Source organism: Carica papaya, chromosome 8 (assembly GCF_054855325.1).
Source record: "Carica papaya isolate Zhongbai chromosome 8, ASM5485532v1, whole genome shotgun sequence".
Classification (NCBI taxonomy): Eukaryota; Viridiplantae; Streptophyta; class Magnoliopsida; order Brassicales; family Caricaceae; genus Carica; species Carica papaya.
The window spans coordinates 33,134,007-33,151,626 of record NC_142316.1 but is presented as its reverse complement, the minus strand read 5'-3'; the positions used below and the strand labels follow the sequence as shown (position 1 = coordinate 33,151,626).

The 17,620-nt window shown below is 33.1% G+C and overlaps 3 protein-coding genes, 1 non-coding gene and 1 pseudogene across 10 annotated transcripts; 2 read left to right on the top strand and 3 right to left on the bottom strand.

The window, feature by feature from the left end:
• The first annotated feature begins 333 nt into the window (after positions 1–333).
• LOC148252809 (small nucleolar RNA Z266) lies at positions 334–430 on the top strand. Its single transcript, XR_015815649.1, has one exon. It is a non-coding gene; the product is annotated as a small nucleolar RNA Z266 (small nucleolar RNA).
• Positions 431–731: 301 nt separating this feature from the next.
• LOC110810572 (1-aminocyclopropane-1-carboxylate oxidase homolog 4-like) lies at positions 732–2,259 on the bottom strand. The gene is made up of 2 exons (XM_022036769.2): positions 1,389–2,259; positions 732–1,171 (listed from the first exon to the last, which is right to left on the bottom strand). The coding sequence occupies exons 1-2, from the start codon at positions 2,196–2,198 to the stop codon at positions 914–916; spliced, it is 1,068 nt and encodes a 355-aa protein (XP_021892461.1). The 5' UTR covers positions 2,199–2,259; the 3' UTR covers positions 732–913.
• Positions 2,260–4,676: 2,417 nt separating this feature from the next.
• LOC148252808 (1-aminocyclopropane-1-carboxylate oxidase homolog 12 pseudogene) lies at positions 4,677–5,269 on the bottom strand (annotated as a pseudogene).
• An 822-nt stretch (positions 5,270–6,091) lies between these two features.
• On the top strand, positions 6,092–11,351 carry LOC110810565 (inositol-pentakisphosphate 2-kinase-like). Of its 6 annotated transcripts, none has more exons than XM_088208949.1 (10): positions 6,092–6,437; positions 6,522–6,632; positions 6,715–6,883; positions 7,751–7,867; positions 8,024–8,227; positions 8,673–8,820; positions 9,076–9,116; positions 9,260–9,370; positions 9,881–10,480; positions 10,716–11,351. In XM_088208949.1, the coding sequence occupies exons 4-10, from the start codon at positions 7,766–7,768 to the stop codon at positions 10,902–10,904; spliced, it is 1,395 nt and encodes a 464-aa protein (XP_088065075.1). In that variant the 5' UTR covers positions 6,092–6,437; positions 6,522–6,632; positions 6,715–6,883; positions 7,751–7,765; the 3' UTR covers positions 10,905–11,351. The 6 variants fall into 6 exon arrangements, with proteins under 6 accessions (XP_088065075.1, XP_088065076.1, XP_088065074.1 ...); XM_088208950.1 differs by having other exon boundaries at positions 6,092–6,452; positions 6,562–6,632; XM_088208948.1 differs by having other exon boundaries at positions 6,092–6,452.
• A 740-nt stretch (positions 11,352–12,091) lies between these two features.
• Positions 12,092–16,378, bottom strand: LOC110810577 (beta-fructofuranosidase, insoluble isoenzyme 1). 2 transcript variants are annotated; one of them, XM_088208947.1, is made up of 6 exons: positions 16,073–16,378; positions 13,311–14,167; positions 13,065–13,223; positions 12,727–12,965; positions 12,523–12,616; positions 12,092–12,413 (listed from the first exon to the last, which is right to left on the bottom strand). In XM_088208947.1, exons 1-6 carry the CDS (start codon positions 16,275–16,277, stop codon positions 12,228–12,230), a joined length of 1,740 nt encoding a protein of 579 aa, XP_088065073.1. In that variant the 5' UTR covers positions 16,278–16,378; the 3' UTR covers positions 12,092–12,227. The 2 variants fall into 2 exon arrangements, with proteins under 2 accessions (XP_088065073.1, XP_088065072.1); XM_088208946.1 differs by lacking the exon at positions 16,073–16,378 and adding an exon at positions 14,256–14,407.
• Positions 16,379–17,620: the final 1,242 nt, after the last annotated feature.

The following is a 17,620-nucleotide window of genomic DNA, read 5'->3' as shown; positions in this document are numbered from 1 at the left end:
TTTTCCTATTGGGTTCCTCTTGCATCTCACCTAATTTCTTGTGCTAGAAGCATCTCTGCATTCTTTATATTGGATTTGAATCATCCCATTTCCGAGCTCATTGGGTAATTAGTATCGTACTATTTACACGCCATTGAACTCAGATCATGGACATTTCAGAACCAGTAGGCACCGTAGATGTTTCTTTTGCAAGTGAGAGACATTTAAATTGATATTCGAAATCTTGTCTTGCCTTAATAGTTTTTTCAAGTTCCAAATATATTTTTAGTTGAAGTTGTTGGTCGTGGTTGGATTTCCATTTTGCTGATAAAAATTGATTTCTCTTTTTTTTTGTAATAGCGAGAATGATGAGTCGATTAGATGTGCGAATGGAAAAATTCCATTATGAGCTCAAACTCTCGAGGCTTATTGATATTCTGACTCGCAAATCTCGTCTTATAAATGCCAAAAGATTTTATGAATTTAAATCTATGTACTTGAAGAAAGATTACTTTTGAATTATGGGTTATAAATACTATGCTAATGGTTTTAATAATTGACTGTCCTCGTCCAATGGCAGCTGTGAAAAACGATGACTTAATTAGATGTACTGGTTAGAGATATTACTACAAGTTATTTTTAAAATTAATATATTTCTTACGTTTGATTTAATATTTAAGAAATGGCAATGATTAATAATATTAATACTAAAATTCATCCAAATCGACTCCGTTCCCAAAGAAGCATGAAGGTGGTGAAACGAGGATGAATCGAGAAATTACGTACAGATACATATACACACACACATATATATATCTATATATATATATATATCTATATATGTGGTTCTGTGTATGTTCGCATACACAGAGAGTGCAGGTAGTAAGAAGAAATAATATTCAAATACAAGTAGACTGATTAAACAATTTAATAATTATAAAATCCTTGTCTTATCAGGGAGAGTTTCCCCATCGAGTGCCTTCCCGTAAAAGGAGGTCATAAATTCTTGCTTGGTGAAGTCTCGGTACCTGGCTGGTTTCTCCGGCGACAGTAGCTCCGGTAAAGGTCCAAGATAACCCGAATCATTCCATTTGTTAGCATTGAAAAACATCACAGCTGAGATTCTTGCTTCCTCCGATGAGTTTGCCAACACTCGGTGCTTGACACTTTTGTATTCATCATTTGATACGATCTGCAAAATCTTATCTATATTCAATCACCTCCTATATATATATATATTATTGATATAGGATTAATTTTGTATTGAATAGTTTGACTTAGACACTATAGTGAACCAACCAAAATCTTAAAACCTTGTGATTTTTCATCTTTTTCTCTTGACTGAGAGATTATATTTTCATAAGATATATATATATGTATATAGTATACGTATATGTTGGATGGATTACCTGAAGAAAGTCACCGACGTTTACAGTCAACGCTCCATGAACAGGCTTCACGTCAACCCACTCATCTTCAAACTTAACCTGCAACCCTGGAACCCCGTTCTCAATCAAAATTGTTAAAACACACGGATCCGAATGTGGCTTCAATCCAAAAGTCAGCTCCGGCTGTGGACATGGCGGATAGTAAACGCCCACCAGAACTCTCTCCTCATAAAAAGTCAACTCCTTGAACTTCCCCTGCTCCAAACCCAACCCTTCACACAACATCTCCATCACCTTCTCACAGACTCCCGTCACCCACCCATCCCACTCACCCAACTCTCTCCGACACACCTCCGGCACCTCCTCCGGCCTCGCCCGCTCCTCCTCCGGCGACATCTTCACCTGAACATAATCATGCCAAGTCGCCGCACTCGACCGGTACAAGTCAATGTTGGTCGAGTACTGGACCGGGTTCCCCACCTGGCGCCCGTACAACTGGGCCTTGGCTTCGTTTGGCTGCTCGTGAAAAGCTTTGACAGAGTTGATCGTCTGGTCGATAACTGAAACGGGTATGCCGTGGTTGATGATTTGGAAGAAACCGTAGGTTCGTGCGGCGTCTGTGAGTTTCTGGACGGCGGTGGAGCGGCGGCCGGCGAGGTTGATGAGAGGAATGGTGATGGGTTTTGGAGAAGAAGGTGGGCGGAGTGTGGAGAGAATTTCAGGGGGTTGTATGAACATGGTGGGGAGGGAGGTCAGGGATGAATCGCAGAGGCCTTTTACTCCAGCCTTCGATTCATCAAATTCTTTTACTTGTTCCAAATGATTAACCATTTTCTTCCTCTCCTTTTTTCTAATTTTTTTCTTCTGATTTTCAAAGATCTCGTGGGTAATGCTGCTTATATAGCCTCATAATTTATATTATAATTAACATATTATACTACATAATTACGAAAAATATGTAATTTATTAAGAAAAATGTTGGGATTAATCTTTGATTACTACGTGTATGGTGGGAAAGTTTCGTATTGGCGAAAATTATTTGAAGAAAATGTGTCACATTTTTTTTGCCGTATCTGTTTAGGAGAAAAAGATTCTCCATCTTTGCAGTTAACCCAAAAGAGGCAAAGAGTCCCAAAATTGATATATGTACATGTATAGCTTCTTTAAGTAGTCTATGTACATGTATAGTTTATATATACATATATAGTTGCCGTCATGTTTACGGCTTTGATTAATTGATTTGAAAAAATATGCATAGATGGTAGATTAAGTTTGTAAACTTCTACATCTTAACCAATTTCGCTTAACTTAAACACAAAGATATCTACTTACCGGGTTAATTTAGTAGAATCAAATTGAAGTAAACTCTAAATTTATTACGTTTATAGATAAAAAAAAAAAAACCCATCAAGTAATAATAATCAATTGTATGTAATTTAAACGATATAACATTTTTTTTTACGAGTTTAAATTTTATTTTGCTCTATTTTTAAAAAAAAGTTTTAAAATCATAACCTAATTATATTACTGTGGCTAATGGTCTTCTAATTTTATTTTTTTTATATTCTATAACGTAGTTCTTGAAAAATTTTACAAGTAAATAACAAAATTGTCTTAAAGAAAAACTCAAATGCAATGGTTTTAAGCATTTAGAGATCCAAAATCATAATATAAATATTTTTATTAACAATTTTTGTAAACAATAATATAGCCAACAAATATGTTGATGATCTCTCGTATACGGAGAACGAGCCTACTATTTTATAATAAATATAATTTTTTATCTATAAATTTTATTAAAATAGTAGTAATTATATTTTGAACAAAACTTAGACTTTAAAATATTTTTTTAATTTAACTTAAAATACTTGTATTAACTTAAATTCAAAATTTAAATTAAATCACGAAATAATTTTTTTTAAAAAAATAATAAAAATTTGTAGATTCATCAAGAAACAATTTTAAAATACAATACATTATTCCTATGGGTAATTTGATTTGGTCGCGACACAAAAAATTTGATCATTATAACTTTGACTCTTTGAAATTTATGTAAAAGAGTATAATGGTTGCTAATATAACTATGTTAGCTAATTGTGAAGGTGTATGCAGTGCGTGTTAACTTTACAAGTTGTATAGGACTAGTTGTAAGGAAACATGAATTCATACATACCAATAAGTATGGTCCTATGAAAGTTAAATCTTTGAGTAAAAATAGTTATTTCATGTTATTTATTTACGATTATACACGTATGATAGATATATTTTTTGTCAAATAAAGCTCAAGTGTTATGCGTATTTAAAAAAAAAAAAATCAAAGTTTTAGTTTAAAAGTAAAGTGGAGTTGCGATTGTTTACTTAAGATAAGATGATGGAAGAAGATATGCCTACAGAATTGAAGAGAATAATATTTATAATCAATTTACTGTTAAGTACTCAATAAAACAGTGATGAAGATGGTGAGATGTATACTTCCCGGGAGGTTCTTTTACAAATATTTATGGGCTAAACTGTAATTTAGTTGATTAACAAACTTCTCACCAAATATATTAAAGATATGACTCTAATTAATATTGACATTGAACTTATTATTGATATTGACATTGAATTTCACTTAAGAATTTCACATTATATATATTTTCAAAGGTCATTATTTTATAATTATTATCGTCTTAAGAATGAAGATTAAATAAGTTCTCCATGAGAGATGTTACTCTCGTTGTTATGTTGAAGCGATAGTTTACTAGCTTGTCAATAAGGTGATACTTGAAAAATGTTGAACATAATGGTGTGACGAGAACTTTCTAATCTTTATTTATTTGGATTTGGCAAATTAGGATTCTCGTACTTACAGAATTTCTTGAATATGTTGAAAAAGAATACAATTTTCCATCGCTTTGCTCGGCAGAGTTGATTTTGTGCTTCTCTTAAATAATCATTCACTTTTCCTAATGGTAATCACCTTATATAATTGTATATTATTGTAAAATAATTATACTTTATATATTTCAAATAATTATGTGATACAATACATGTAAATAATATTGATTTATAATGATGATATAATCCAACATAAATATACATACTTTCATATAACATGACATTAACTATTCTGCTAACAATTGGTGAAAGCAATTATATAAATTTAAGGCATATAAAAAAACAAAATCTATACAGAAGCGAGAAGGTAGCGTAACGAGGATGAATCGATTTATTATGTACGTACACACAATTACATGTATATATGTGTGTGTGTGTGTATATATATGCACACACAAATATAAGTCAAGCGATTAAATAATTTTGTAATTATGAAATCCTGGTGTTATCAGGCAGAGTTTCCTCGTCGAGTGCCCTGCCGCAAAACGAGGCCGTAAATTCTTCTTTTGAGAATTCACGGTGCCCGGCTGGTTTCTCCGGCGACAGTGGCTCGGGCGAAGGTCCAAAATAACCAGAATCATTCCATTTGTTAACATTGAAGAACATTACAACTGAGATTCTTGCCTCCTCCCACGAGTTTGCCAACACGCGGTGCTTAACACTTTTGTATTCACCATTTGATATTATCTGCAGAATTTAGAAGAAAAACTAACACTTTTGTGTGTGTGTGTGTGTGTGTGTGTGTGTATATATATTCGATCACCGCTTGTGTATATATATGTAGAGAGAGAGAGAGAGAGTGTGTATGCGTCTGTTGGATAGATTTCCCGAAGAAAGTCACCGAGGTTTACAGTCAATGCTCCATGAACAGGCTTCACGTCAACCCACTCATCTTCAACCTTAACCTGCAAACCAGGAACTCCATTCTGAATCAAAATTGTTAAAACATACGGATCCGAACGTGGCTTCAATCCAAAAGTCAGCTCCGGCTGTGGACACGGCGGATAGTAAACTCCCACCATAATTCTCTCCTCACAAAAAGTCAGCCCAACGCTTCACACAACATCTCCATCACCTTCTCACACACCCCCGTCGCACACTCATCCCAGTCACCCAAATAATAATAGTATATATACACTTCACACACACAAAATCATTTAATTTAGTACACACACACACATATATATATACACACATGTTGACGTGCTACGTAATCCGAGTCACGTCGTCCATTATTTCTCTACTCATAAAGCTCGGATAACTGAGCCATGCATTTCATAAGCCTTTTACCGTATATAATTATATGTTATTTTATACCATTGCATAAAAATAACTCTTAAAAGATTACATATCTCTTTTAAAAATTCAAGATAAATAAATATCTGAATTAGATTATCACTTTATAAAAAATTCAAATATTATAATATTTCGTAACCTTATAAGTAATTTTTTTAAAATTTTTAGTGTAATATTTGAAAAATGATCGCGCAACATTTGTGATTTAAACGATATAATATACATTAATATACAAATGATCTTCTAATTTTTTTCCTCTTAATTTTAATATTTTTTTAAAAAAAATTTATCATATAAACAACAAATATGGTAATGATATATTTATTACCTATGATTTATATATTTTAAGTTTTTATTTAATATAATTAATGCATACATAAATTGTATTAAACTAATAATTATTATATTTTAATATCCTTTGAACAAAACACGTAGTTTAAAATATTTCTTTAATTTAACTTAAATTTCAAATTTAAATAAAATCATGAAGTAATTTATTTTTTAAACTTATAACTTTCCAATGTAAGCATTTAAGCATGCATGCACGTGCGGATTTAACAGAAGTCGAAGAATTGATTACGGCAGATCGATCGTTTCTTCTGGGAGGTGAACAAATCCTAGGAGATCCTGTCAATGGCAGATCTGCATTTTATTGTATTTTCATTTACGGACCTTCTGGAGTGTAAATAGGGTTTTTATTAGCTTCATTTCCTCTCTTCTTAAGCTCTGAGTTCGCGCATTACGCAAATTAACTGTTCGATGAATCGCCAGGCGTATTGAAGTATGAATATCGGTTGTTTGACGAATTGCAACCATATCCATCACCAGTTTTCATTAATATATCACAATAAATCTTAAGCCGGCAACATTAACTTTACCTCTTGGAATTTCCATGTGGGTTTCTTCTCGGTAAGAATACATACATTGTTCTGCTGAGATGAAAGTAGATTTAGATAACGTTTTTGGTTGATTTCGCAGAGGAAGAAGAAGGCTAATAGCTGCTTTTGAGCTTGTGCAGAGGCTACGCAATTAATATGATCTGTACCGTGCTACGAAAACTTTGTTGTAGAACTGGTTTTGCGCTAATTGGTATGTACAGTTGCCTTTCCTTTTTATTAGCAGAGTAGTCATTAGTGTAGATTATTGTGTCTTATTGCTGCTCATTCTGCAGCTTTTCATGATTGAGATTACCACTGCAAATTTCTTGTAAGTGACCATCGGAATGCTTATCAAACTTACATAGTATCAGCTTTATTGGGCTATACATATAACCGCTGTACTGGGAGATGAAGATGAAGTCAGAGCATAGATAATCGGCCACAATCTGTATAGTATTTCTTGTAAGTGACCATCGGAATGCTTATCAAACTTACATAGTATCAGCTTTATTGGGCTATACATATAACCGCTGTACTGGAAGATGAAGATGAAGTCAGAGCATAGATAATCGGCCACAATCTGTATAGTATTTAACAGAAGTATCACAATCTATATACTTCTTAAAGTCTTCACATCAAACCTAAGTGCCACTGTTTCATGTGATATTTAGCTTGTACTGGTTTGATTTCTCGCACTCAAGCCCCTTGATGTGATATTAATTATATTCTTGCGTTTCCTTTTTAAGTCTCCCCAGAAGAGTGATATATGGTTTCTGCAAATCTTTTATGCGTTATCCATCTTCTACTCGCTTGATAAGCTTTTGTGCTCTACCTATGTTTAGGGTTTAAAATCAATATGCTCACAGATGCATTCATTCAGTGATAATCTTTGACTAATTCCTAGATCCACTTGCTTGAGGAATGTCAGATATAACTGCAATAATTTTTGGTCATAAGATTTGGGATGTCATGCACTTGGATTGATTAAAATAAAACAGTTGCTGCTTTTTTCAAGACTGTTTGCCTGTTTGGATTTAGCTCCAGTAAATGCACAGGACAAGTTCCATTTCATTCTCTTTTCCAGTTGAAGAATTAAGAACTTTGATTGAGTAACTTTAGATGGAGTCACTCGATTGATCTCTTCTCTTATGCTCTTTTCCAAGACTATTGATTTTTAACGCAAAGTGTTCTTTTACCTTTTCTCACGTCTTAGATTCTCTCACTTTGATTTGACTTTTAATTGGTTGCAAATCTTAGGTTTTGTTCTTTTAGAATTCATCAAATTTATCTTTCTTGTTTCTTATTTGTGTATGTGTAATCTCAATGCAGGCACAAATTTACTAGATGGAGATGATTTTGAGGCAAAATGATGCAGCTGATTGGGTTTACAAAGGGGAAGGAGCAGCTAATCTTGTTCTCGCTTACATTGGGTCCTCTCCCACCTTTGTAAGTCCTTCCATGTTCTTTCTTTTCTTTTATAAAATGCTTAAAATATGGCAATTAATTTTCTGATTCAAAATGTATTATATCTTCTAAATTTCTTTTAGAGATCGTTTATATATTTTTAGCTAATCACCTTATCAACGGGTATTGTAAGTTAAGGCCGGAAAAGTGATCCGGATACAGAAGGCAGCGAACAATTGTGATTGGTGCTTGAATGGTAAATCCTTTTTAACAACTCATGAAATGCTTCTGTGGAGAGACGACAAAGAGCTCATATCATCCCCAAAGAAGGAATATTTGGAGCAGTTATATATCACACAAGTCATGAGCCCTTTGTTAGGTCCCAAACATGTTGATGCCGGGGTGTGTTTCTTTTCCTTTTTCTTTCTTTTTGATAATCAAAATTGTCTTGCTTTTCCTTCCCTTATTATGTTTTATTGTGTTTTATTTGGGAAATTACTGGATGGTGATAATTTAGTTGAAGCAGTTTCTTGTTAAGATATATGGACCAAATTATTTATTGAGTAGCCTTGATTGCTTCACCAGGAGGTATAAGTTGAGCTTATTGCTGATATTGACATTGGACTTCACTTGAGGATCTGATCTTATATGTACTTGTAAAGTGATCATATTATAAATGCTGTCGTCTAGAGAATTAAGATTCAATAGCTTCTCCATGACAGATGTTACTACCATTGATATGTTAAACCAATCGTTTATTATCTCCTCGGTAAGGTAATACTTGAAAATTTGTGAAAATAATGGTGTTATCAGAACTTCCTAATCTTTATTTCCTTGGATTTGGCAGATTCGTGTTCTCGTATCCAGGGAATTTCTTGAATGTGTTGAAAAGAATTTGATTTGCCAACGCCCTGCTTGGCGAGTTGATGCAGCCAAGGTTGATACTAGTCATGAATCTGTGCTTCTCCTAAATGATCATTCACTTTTTCCTGATGGTAAGCACCATATCTAAAATTTATTTAAAAGAGTGGGCGTGAGTTCATTTTCCTTTTTCAAATGGGGGAGACAATTCTCAGATGCAGGGAGGTCTTCCCTTTTCTTTTTTCCCACCCTGAGCCATTACCATGTGTGATGTCTTTAAGAAGCTACCACTTGGATCTTCAATTCAAGTGCTTTGACAGGTTCCATTTTATATAGTAGCATAATGTCGTCTAACATAATCGTGCTTTATTCTACGTCCTTCATCTCAGGAATTGGTAAAGGCAACGCATGCATATCTGTCGAAATAAAGGTGCTCTAGTTTATTGATCCCTTCGTTTCCTTCTGCTTCTTTATCATGTTTAACTTTAGTTCAATTCATTGGTATATTTTCTTCTAATTTCTGAAAATGTTGTTTTTTTTATGCTCATTTCCCTGTTTGTTTCCATAAAGTAGCCAAAGTGTGGATTCATCCCAACTTCAAGGTTCATAACAGAGAGGAATGCAATTAAAAGAAGAATAAGTCGTTTTAGAATGCATCAAGTCCTGAAGTTACGTCAAAAAGAGGTATATTCTTTTTCTGCCATTCGTAAGGACTAGCTATTGTATCAGTTTTCCTATATGATCCCACTATTATTGTCAGCCTGGAACTTTTCACCTTTATTCTGGCTTGTCCAAGCTGTTGAAGATTGAGTTTTCTATGGAATAGGGAGTTAATTTTTTTTTGTCATTTTAGCTCTGGCCTTTATATTTACTGTTTTCTTCTGATATTGATAGCTTTTGATAATAACTGTCAAATAGGAATGGAGCTCCATGTTTTTGTTCAGTTCTATATTTTTCTGCTTAAATTATTATATGTATTAGAATTGTTAGGATTAGTTGAAGTCTGTAAATTTTTTCTTCCATTTGGTATATATATGTGTATGAAATTAATGGAAAATGTAAGTCACAAAAATATTTTCCCTGCAGCAGAAGACTCCTATTTTTTTCTGCAATTTTTTCTCTTCACTTTCTTCCATATTCTTCCCTTTTCCAGAAATTTAACTAACTAATATCTTAAGACAAACAATATTGCAGATTTCAGAATTCAGTGAATATGATCCCCTTGATCTGTTCTCTGAATCAAAGGACAAAATTTGTAAAGCTATCAAAGCTCTCTATGCCACTCCTCAAAACAATTTACGTGTATTCTTGAACGGTTCCCTTGTATTCGGGGGCTTGGGAGGTGGCACTGACAGTACCAGCATCGCAACTGGACAAGCATTTGAAGAGGCACTCAAGGGTGTCATTCAGGCAGAGGATGGCCTGCGTACATCAAGTTTTATAAAGCTTGTTGCTGAGGCAATCTATAATTCACGAGTTCTAGATCGGGTTCTTGATGTTCAGAAGCTTGATAATCTTGATATTGAAGGAGCAATTCATGCATACTATAACATAATCTCTCAGTCTTGCACGGTCTGTAAAGAACTGGACAAAGAAAGAGTGTCACTTAGACGCACGTCATTGCATTCAATTTCTTTGGAGGAAAGTTTGAACATTGTCAAAGACTATTTGATAGCTGCAACAGCAAAGGACTGTAGTTTGATGATCAGTTTTATACCGAAGGAAGAAATAGATCTTGGATCTTCATATAATTATATAAGCCTAGAATCCACCAATCAAAGTTTTTATTACAAGGTAGAGAGCAATTTACATATCTTATTTGAGTTTAAATATTGCATTTGATGTCAGATTGCTGTGAGGTGTTGGTCTTAATGTAAGAGTTTCATCCAGTCATTAGATTTTCCACTGATATACTAACGCTGGAATCTTATGAAACCTCCCTTGTTGAAAACACAGATTCTTTAGAACCTTTAGCAAAGTCAATTTCCTCTATTGGCAATACATCTCGTGACAGTTGCAAATTTTGCAGGCCTATTTCCTTGACCTGGATTTGAAACCTTTGAAGAAAATGGAAGAGTATTATGAATTAGACAAGAAGATAGTAACCAGTTACTTGCAAGCCGTGAAAACGGAGCATGAAGAAGATAAATGTCTGGGCTGCCAATACTTATGCAAGCACATTCTGAAATACATCACCGTCCTTCGAAGATACTTCTAATTCTGAAGACTTCTAAGGTGGTAAGTTCTGATGTGTTGTTGACTCTAGTAGCAGGAGCATAGATCATGCCCGATACTCGTATGCATAATCAATCATCTGTCCATTTCAACTGGCAGTTGATCTCATCATTAGCTTTCAATACCACATAAGTTACCCTTTTGATTTTGCTACTGATCATAGGAAAACAAAGTGCCTACTCGACCAAAATTATCATATGAACAATTTGTTCTGCAAAATGACTTCTGGACATTTGATTGTTCTGAATGGGGCTGAGAGCTGAAAATCAAGGCCTGAACTCGCATTCTATTTGTTGATTCAATGTGGATACAGTGTTTCATGAAGGCTAAAATGTAATATATTTTTGAAAGTATCGTGTTACTACGAGTTGGAGCTTATATTATTAACTGTAAACACCATTTTAACCATTAGATTATGAATTTTGGAACCTGTTGATGTTTAAACATTAACATCTAATTGTTGAAAAGTTAAAGTATCATAACTGATATTATGAACTTAAAGCTCATTGAAAATTTTGATATTGTTAAAACAATTGAGATAGAGAATTGCGCCTGCTGCATCTCTCTATTATAACAATATATATTGCTCTATGCATTACCAGTCTCTCTATTACAAGAGTATATGTTGCTCTATACATTCCTGTGATCTATGTTTCATGGAATATATATATATCTTCACCTGCTATCTCGTTATTCATATAAACACACAATTTACCTGTTATGAATTCTAAGAAGTTACGAAGAAATATCTGCAATTTTTTTTACCAGTATGATAAATAACACTAATTGAACTTCAACATAATTTTAGCATGCATGAAACCACAATGAAGAAGAGAGGAATGAAGAGAATAAATTTATGGTTGTAACTCATGCTGTGTACATATATATGTATATGTATGTATGTATATATATATATATATATATATTTGAGGAAAGTATATTAAAATAGATTATTACATTAAATAGATAGATAACAGTTATTTATATATTATTATATTAATTTCTTTTAATATATTTAATAAATAGTTAATTAATTATTACAAATATTATGATATTAGATATAAAATAATTTTAAATTTCAGTTTTACTTTGATATATATATATATATGTACGTGTGTGTGTGTGTGTGTGTAGGGAGTGATTGATATTTAATTATAAATAGAAATTAAATTAAGTGAAATCTAAAGGAGCATTTAATTCATTAAAAACTACAGAAACTACAACGACAAACAAGATGATCAAACTACTGACGTACGAAGTACTAAAAATCTTAATTTCCTCCTCTTGATATTTCTCTTAATTATCTTCAGTTGTTCATCCTCAGTGGTCTGTTCATGCTCCAGGCACTGAGCTTCTCCACGTGGACAGCCTCAGTCCCATTGTTGAACACGAACAAGTGAGCTTCCCCATCCACTGCTTTTGTAGGGTAAACCCTAGAAGTTATGCAAGTTTTCCCTCCAGCTCCAAAGCTTTCAACGACTGAATGATCAATCTGCAATTTGTTTTTGTTCATAAGTTATTTAACTTAGAAATTTTTTAAAAAAATACTAATTAGAAAAATTTCATGTATGAGATAATTAGGGAAAGGCATGCATCCATACCAAACTCCTAAGAGAGATCCTTTTCTCTGCTTCTATATCTACATTTACAAACCCAGCAAATGATGGCTTGTAAAGACCTTCCTTCAAAGAGGAACTGTTGAAGAATAACATATGGGCAAAAAAAAAGTTAATTGAATATTAAATAAAACTATAAATTCAAATATAGTGTGTGTGTGTGTGTGCATATATATGTATAAAACAGACCTTGAAGCATCAGAGCACATGAGGACTACGTATTTGGTATCAGCTTTGAAGACTCTGAAGAAGACAGGAGTTGCTTCCTCCAAGTCTTCAGAGGCTAATGTCAAGAGCCCAAATGGTCCAACCCCACCCTGTTTCTTTGCACCCATTGGAGCACATAGGTCTTGTGCATTGACCCACTCTGGATCAAACGGCTCTGCTTTCTCCAAGCTTGGAATTGTGAAACTTACCTCCACATCACACTGTTTACATCATGCCCATATAAATTAAAACTACATAACAATTATTATACACACACACACACATATATATATACAAATCGCGGAGAAAGAAAAAGTCACCTGGGCAGCAGTTACTCCGGTGACCTCAACATGCTGACCCAGTTCAACAGCCGTGTTCTCCATCAAAACAGGATCCTTTCTCAGCTTCTCTACTTCTTCAACAGGCCACAGCCTGAGCTGCTTCCCACTTGGGTCAAGCCACACTTTCCTTGGAATTGTCTAATTAGTTTAAAAAGATAATTAGTTTAATTAAACATGAATTGGTTTTATAATAAACACTAATTAGTTACTAATTAATATAATAACCTGAATTCCAGCCCAACCCTTGTCGACATCATCTTGTCTTGAATCCGACTCATTGGCCCAACCCCAGAGTATCCTCCTATTCGTCTTGGGATCAAAAAACGACTTGGAAGCATAAAAATTTCCATAATCGGGTCGGAGCCCCGCCCACCCATCAACTAATGTATCATAAGGAATGTACCTATCAATCTCCGGATAATATCTACCGATGGTGTAGTACTCATATCTTGTTAAATCCAAGCTCACCTTCAACACATGTCGAACATCTCGACCCGTAATTCCCACATCCAATCCGTTTTCACCCGATTTCGGAACCGGGAAAAAATCTGGGCATTCCCACATACCCGTATCGGGTCTGGAATGGATCGGGTGTTTAGCCTTGACCCAGTTCATGAAATCCTTGCTCTTGTATAAATGCGCAATGCCCCTACGTTTATTTTTACTACCCACCAGCATTCTCCACCACCCGTCTGAGCCTAACCAGGCGGTTGTCGGGTCACGGAATGCGGTTCGGTTGACGGTATGGTCGGGTGCGACCAAGGGATTGTTGGCGGGTTTTATCCAATTTTCGAGATGCGGATCGGAAATGTTAGCCGGAACGGCGTAGTTTTGTAGTTGGGTTTCGTTGGAGTCGAGACCAGTGTAGAGGATGATGGGGATGTTGTTGGGTAGGACTGTAGCCGATCCGGACCAGCAGCCTTTGATATCGAACGGCTCAGATGGAACGATCGCTGGCTTGAGAGGTATCCAGTTGATCAAGTCCGTTGAAACTGAGTGGGCCCACACGATGTTGCCCCACACGGCACCCTTTGGGTTGTATTGGTAGAAGAGATGGTACACGCCATTGTAGTACATTGGAGCTGTTTAATTATATTTATCATTAATTAATATTCAATTTAATATTACTAAAAAAATTAGAGAGGGAAAGTTTGCAGGAGACTGACTTACCATTTGGGTCTGGAATTTGATTTAGAGAACGGAATGGCAGCCAACAAAAAAGAACAAAGAGAGAAAAAAGAGTTTAAGAATATTGATGATCAAAAAATTAACCAAATGAAACTAGTAATTAACCAAGCAAGAGTATAAAAATGAAAAGCATGTGTTTAAATTAGTTACTGGGTATGCATATATATCTATTTATATGTATATATATTTATATATTCGATCTACATTAGATATATCTTATTAGTCCATACTCTATAGGATGCCACATACATTTACTTTACTACAAGGAGATTAAAAAAAAAAAAGAGAATCAGAAAAAGCAGGATCTAAAAGAGATATTCGTGGGTCTCTAAAGTCAGAACTCGAAAACCAAAAGAGAGTCACATGAAGTAAATGTGGGTGCACGGAATAATCGTACACCCAACCCACACCAAAAGTTAAAAACACTCATTAACTATCACCCATCACCATAAAAGAGGTATATATAAATATCTATATATGTAAATATATATATATATATGTATATATGTAATTTAAAAATAGATGTGAGATTTATGAGGGACCAAAGTTTTAGATCACGACCAAAGAATTCATAGAGCTTGCTCTGAATCATAAATATAAACAAATTTTGTATTTATTAAGATAATAAAATTTAAATGTTTAATATTATAACAAAGATAATAAAAGGGATTAGACATTAACACCTTTCTACCAATCTCTCATTTCAGATTGGACACCAACACAAATCTAGTAGGGGTCATTTTTCTAACCCAATTTCAGTTTTTAGAGGGTATGTCTCTGTGTGTGTGTATGTATATGTCTATCTAAATATATATAGATCGATACACGTGTGTGTGTGTGTGTGTGTATCTATCCTTGACTTCTTGACTGTGACCGCCACTTCAACTTTATTCAACCCATGCGTAATCCCACAACGATTAGAACTCTAGGAAAGAAGAGAAAAAAACGAAATAAAAATATCCACTATTATCATCTAATTCATAAATATATATATATAAATAGTATATCAAATATTAAAAAAAAAAAACCTAAAAAAAAAGAATAGAAAAAAGGGATCTCATAAATTAAGATAAAGCTTATATGGAAAGTACTATTTAAAAATTATAGTAATTAATTGTGATTATTATTAATCAATTACTAAAATTTTGAAATCTTATCTTCACAGTTAAATTTCAGTCTGCACGTACCATAAACTTTGCCTTAAAGTATGGCCCTGATATTCTCTTACCAGATCAATTAGATTTACTAAAACTTCAAGACCCCTTCCAGCGTTCGCTGGATTATGAATTATGGAAAAACCTTATATTTTCGATATATGTTCTTCATATATATATATATATATGTATGTATATGTTTTGTGTGTAGTTTCTCATGAGACAAAGGGAGATGAAAACATGATGAACAAAGAATGTAATTGAATTCATCAGTAAATAATTTGATATTACTTCCAAAAAAGAAGTGAGAAAATCAAAGGTTTCATTTGCTGGATAATATCTGGGTAACATATATATGTACATATATATGTATATATATATTCACACTATGTGCAGAGTTTCAAAACCCCAGAATGTAAAAAGAAAATTAAGGGAAAAATAAAAGAAATTATCGAAAACCTGATGATTCAAGTACTGATGCATGCAACTTTCTTTTGGAGAAAAAAAAATAGACATTAAAACCCAAACAAATTGCAGAAGGTGTTTTTTTCACAAAAGGGTTTATATATCTATCTGACTTTAGTATACATACATATATATATATATATAAGCAAGCAATTTATATACGAAGAAATAAAAGCATACCGTTAATCCAGTGTTTAGGAGGCTGAAAATGGTAAGCAGTTCTGTGGATTTGGTCGACGATGTCGACAGACAGAGACTGAAACTGCGGATAAATCCTGTGAGAAGCTTCGACGCCATTAATGGCGGTTCCGATGAATGTTATCACAGCAAGATAACAAAACAACGTCGACGTCAAAACTGAATAAAACTTCGACGCAGTACTCATCTTTTTCCTTACCAAACAAAGCACTTAAAAGGAAAAGCACTTAAAAGATAAGCATTTATAAGAAATATACAGAGTTTAGTGGTTGAGAGAAAACGGAGAAACTAAAGGGGTATTTATAAGGACCAAAAGAAGAAGAAGAAGAAGAAGAAGACAACTCAAAGATCGTTTCTTTCTCAAACTTTTTGAATATCGATAATTAGGTTTTATTTTAATTAATTAATAAAAATTACCGTCGGTTTTTACTTTTACCTATGTTTGTTTTGTTTTTTACAGTTTTTTTTTTTTTTAATGCAAATCTCTTATTATCTACTAATTAAATGGTAATTAACACGGATAAAATTTCGATTTTCGCAAGATTAACTCAGTCTAAATAAATTACCCAGTTCAAATTAGGTGTATTTTTTCAGTCTTTAATTTCTTAAAAACCTCATTAAAATTAATTAATTAATAAATATCTAAGATAATTTAGTGCTAATTTTTAGGAAATTAGTTGATAACTATCAGCTAATTAGCGAGTCGTGACTTGACGTGGCATATACGGATACGATCAGTGTCGGAAAATTTATAAATTTTTTATTTTAAAAAAATTTTAAAATAGAGAAAATAATAATTTACCAAATTGGTAATTTTAAGATTTTGTTATTAACTAAAGAATAATAATTTACCAGTCTAAGTTAATTAACAATTACCCATAAGGTAAGTTTATTGGTAACTATTAATTTCTACCGTGGATTCTTACCGTGGATGGTTTATCTCAAATCAGATTATGAAAAATCTTAATCTTAATACATAAAAATTTGAATTTAAAATATTTTTAATCGTCAAATTAAGGAATGATTAATACGTTATTAATTAATAAAATAAATTAAACTTTAAGATTTCAATTAAATTAGTACATTATTCTCAATAATTATTAATTTAAAATTTTATCATCCCCGATTTCACTATACATACATACATACATACATATATATATATATATATTGCATGCGAGGAAGGTTTGGCGAGAGTTGATTTGGTTATGAAGATGATGATATGACATGTATCTTATCCTCCATAATCTATGAATTAACAAAGTCCATATCCAATCAGATGCCTTCCCTCCCTAATCTTTTCCATTTTTGTATATAATAAACAAATATAAAATTTACTTTTCTAATTGTATAAATAAAATATATTTGGATGATATATGAGATAGGTATAAAACGAGAAAATTACTTCGATAAATAACTAAAATTCTAATAATATAGTAAATATTTTTTAATATGTTTGCATGTGTATTTATTAAAAAAAAAAAATTATAATACTATTGATTACCTAAATCGTTATAATTTATGTAGAGA